At 42.5% G+C, this 1975-nt stretch overlaps 1 protein-coding gene across 1 annotated transcript; it reads left to right on the top strand.

Moving 5' to 3' along the window:
• Positions 1-1106: 1106 nt before the first annotated feature.
• LOC104860370 (olfactory receptor 4P4) lies at positions 1107-1970 on the top strand (the record flags this gene model as incomplete). The annotated part of the gene is made up of 1 exon (XM_010621501.2): positions 1107-1970. A coding segment is annotated over exon 1 (864 nt), but the record flags the coding sequence as incomplete, so codon positions are not given.
• Positions 1971-1975: the final 5 nt, after the last annotated feature.

Here is a 1975-nt window from a genome sequence, read left to right on the forward strand (position 1 = left end):
CATCTGCCTAAACTAGTGGGATTCTTCAGAGTGTATTTTATAGCATTTTATTCTATTTATGAATACTGTTATTCTGCAAGGGCTGTAGGGAGCAAAATATTAAATTATTATTATTCAAGACCCTTGGAAAGGATCCTAAGGTATGCTTGCAACTATAAAAATATTTTGCCAGTTTCACTGAAAACTCATTTACTGATCATCTAAAATAAGGTTGCTTTTAAAAATATTAAATGTTTTTCTGATTATAGAATATTAAAAATAGGGTGATATTCTGAAACAAATATTTTTACATACCACTATTTTACAAAATCATCATTTTAAAAATAATTTAGTCACATTTAAAAACTGAGATGACAAAACCATTTTAAGTCAGTATATGTAATCATTCATTTACTTAAAAAACAATAGCAAGCTGATGTGTGCTGTTACTTGGGACCATTCCCTTGGCAGATTTTGGGTGCCACGAGTATTATTTTTAGTCCATCTATGCAAAGCAAATCGAATACCTTAGTTCCTTTGCCTTTGTGTGGTATTACGCTTTCTTTGTTGTTTTCTGTGGTGACAAATACGTAATGTTTTTCTACCCAAGATCAAGACTTGGGTGAGGCAAATCCCATACTCACCTTGCGTGCAAACAGTAGAACTAGCAAGATACACAGGTCAGTGTGTTTCTTAAAGTGAAAATTTCACAATGAAAATGTAAATAAAGATAAGCTTTCACCTCGGACTTGACCTCACCCTAAGTCTGACTCTTCCAACATAGTGAGGAGGCAAATGAGTCCCCAACGAGGATGGCTTCCTCCCGGGGTGCATCCTCACTTTACATAAGCAAGACCACTGTGCACCTTTGTGCTTGGACAAATGTAGCCATCGGTATCACTTACCTTCATTGCACAGTGTAACCTGACTGGGACAGTGAATTATGTGGCCTGCCTCTCCATAGGAAATGTATGCTTAATTACTTTAGTATTACTAATAAGGGAGATGGGTAAGTACATTAACTTATTTCTGTTGCAGTATGATCCATACTGTTCTAAGTCAATGCTTCTCGTATTGACCTGTTATTTTTTTCAGCCAAATCTATTGAATTTTAAATGCACTCGACCATGGAAAATACAAATAAGGTAACAGAATTTATACTGTTGGGACTTTCCCAGAACAAGAAAATTAAAAGCCTGTGCTTTCTATTGCTCTTATTTTGTTACCTAGCTATTTGGATGGGGAATGCGCTCATAATGATTTCTATCACTCAAAGCCAGCTGATTGACCAGCCCATGTATTTCTTCCTTAACTACCTTGCCCTCTCAGATCTGTGCTACACTTCCACAGTGACACCTAAACTAGTCACAGACTTGCTGAAAGAAAGGAACACCATCTCTCACACTGGCTGCCTGGCTCAGCTCTTCGCCCTGCACTTCTTCAGGGGCATCGAGGTCTTCATCCTCACGGCGATCGCCTATGACTGCTACGTGGCCATCTGCAGGCCCCTGCACTATGCCGTCATCATGAGCAGGCCCAGGTGTACTGCGATGGTCGCTACATGCTGCTCAGGGGCATTTCTGCACTCCTTTGCCCAGGGCCTCCTCATTACCACCCTGCCTTTCTGTGGCCCCAGCAAAATGGACCACTGCTTCTGTGATGTGTTCCCTTTGCTGGAACTGGCCTGCACTGACACACACAGAGCCGGGATCCTCGTGGTGGCCAATTCAGGCGTGATGGGACTGGTGGTGTTTGTGGTTGTGATGCTGTCTTACGTGCTAATCTTGTGCACTGTCGGGGCCTGCTCTGCAGAGAGCCGCAGGAAAGCCCTTTCCACATGCAGCTCCCATGTGATGGTGGTGGTTTTGTTCTTCGTGCCTGTGCTCTTCATTTACATCAGACCAGCCGCCACCTTCCCAGAGGACAAAGTGTTTGCCCTGTTCTACACCATCATCGCTCCCATGTTCAACCCCCTGATCTACACCCTGCGGAACAG

This window comes from Fukomys damarensis, unplaced genomic scaffold (assembly GCF_012274545.1).
Source record: "Fukomys damarensis isolate Sample0158 unplaced genomic scaffold, DMR_v1.0_HiC HiC_scaffold_73731, whole genome shotgun sequence".
Classification (NCBI taxonomy): Eukaryota; Metazoa; Chordata; class Mammalia; order Rodentia; family Bathyergidae; genus Fukomys; species Fukomys damarensis.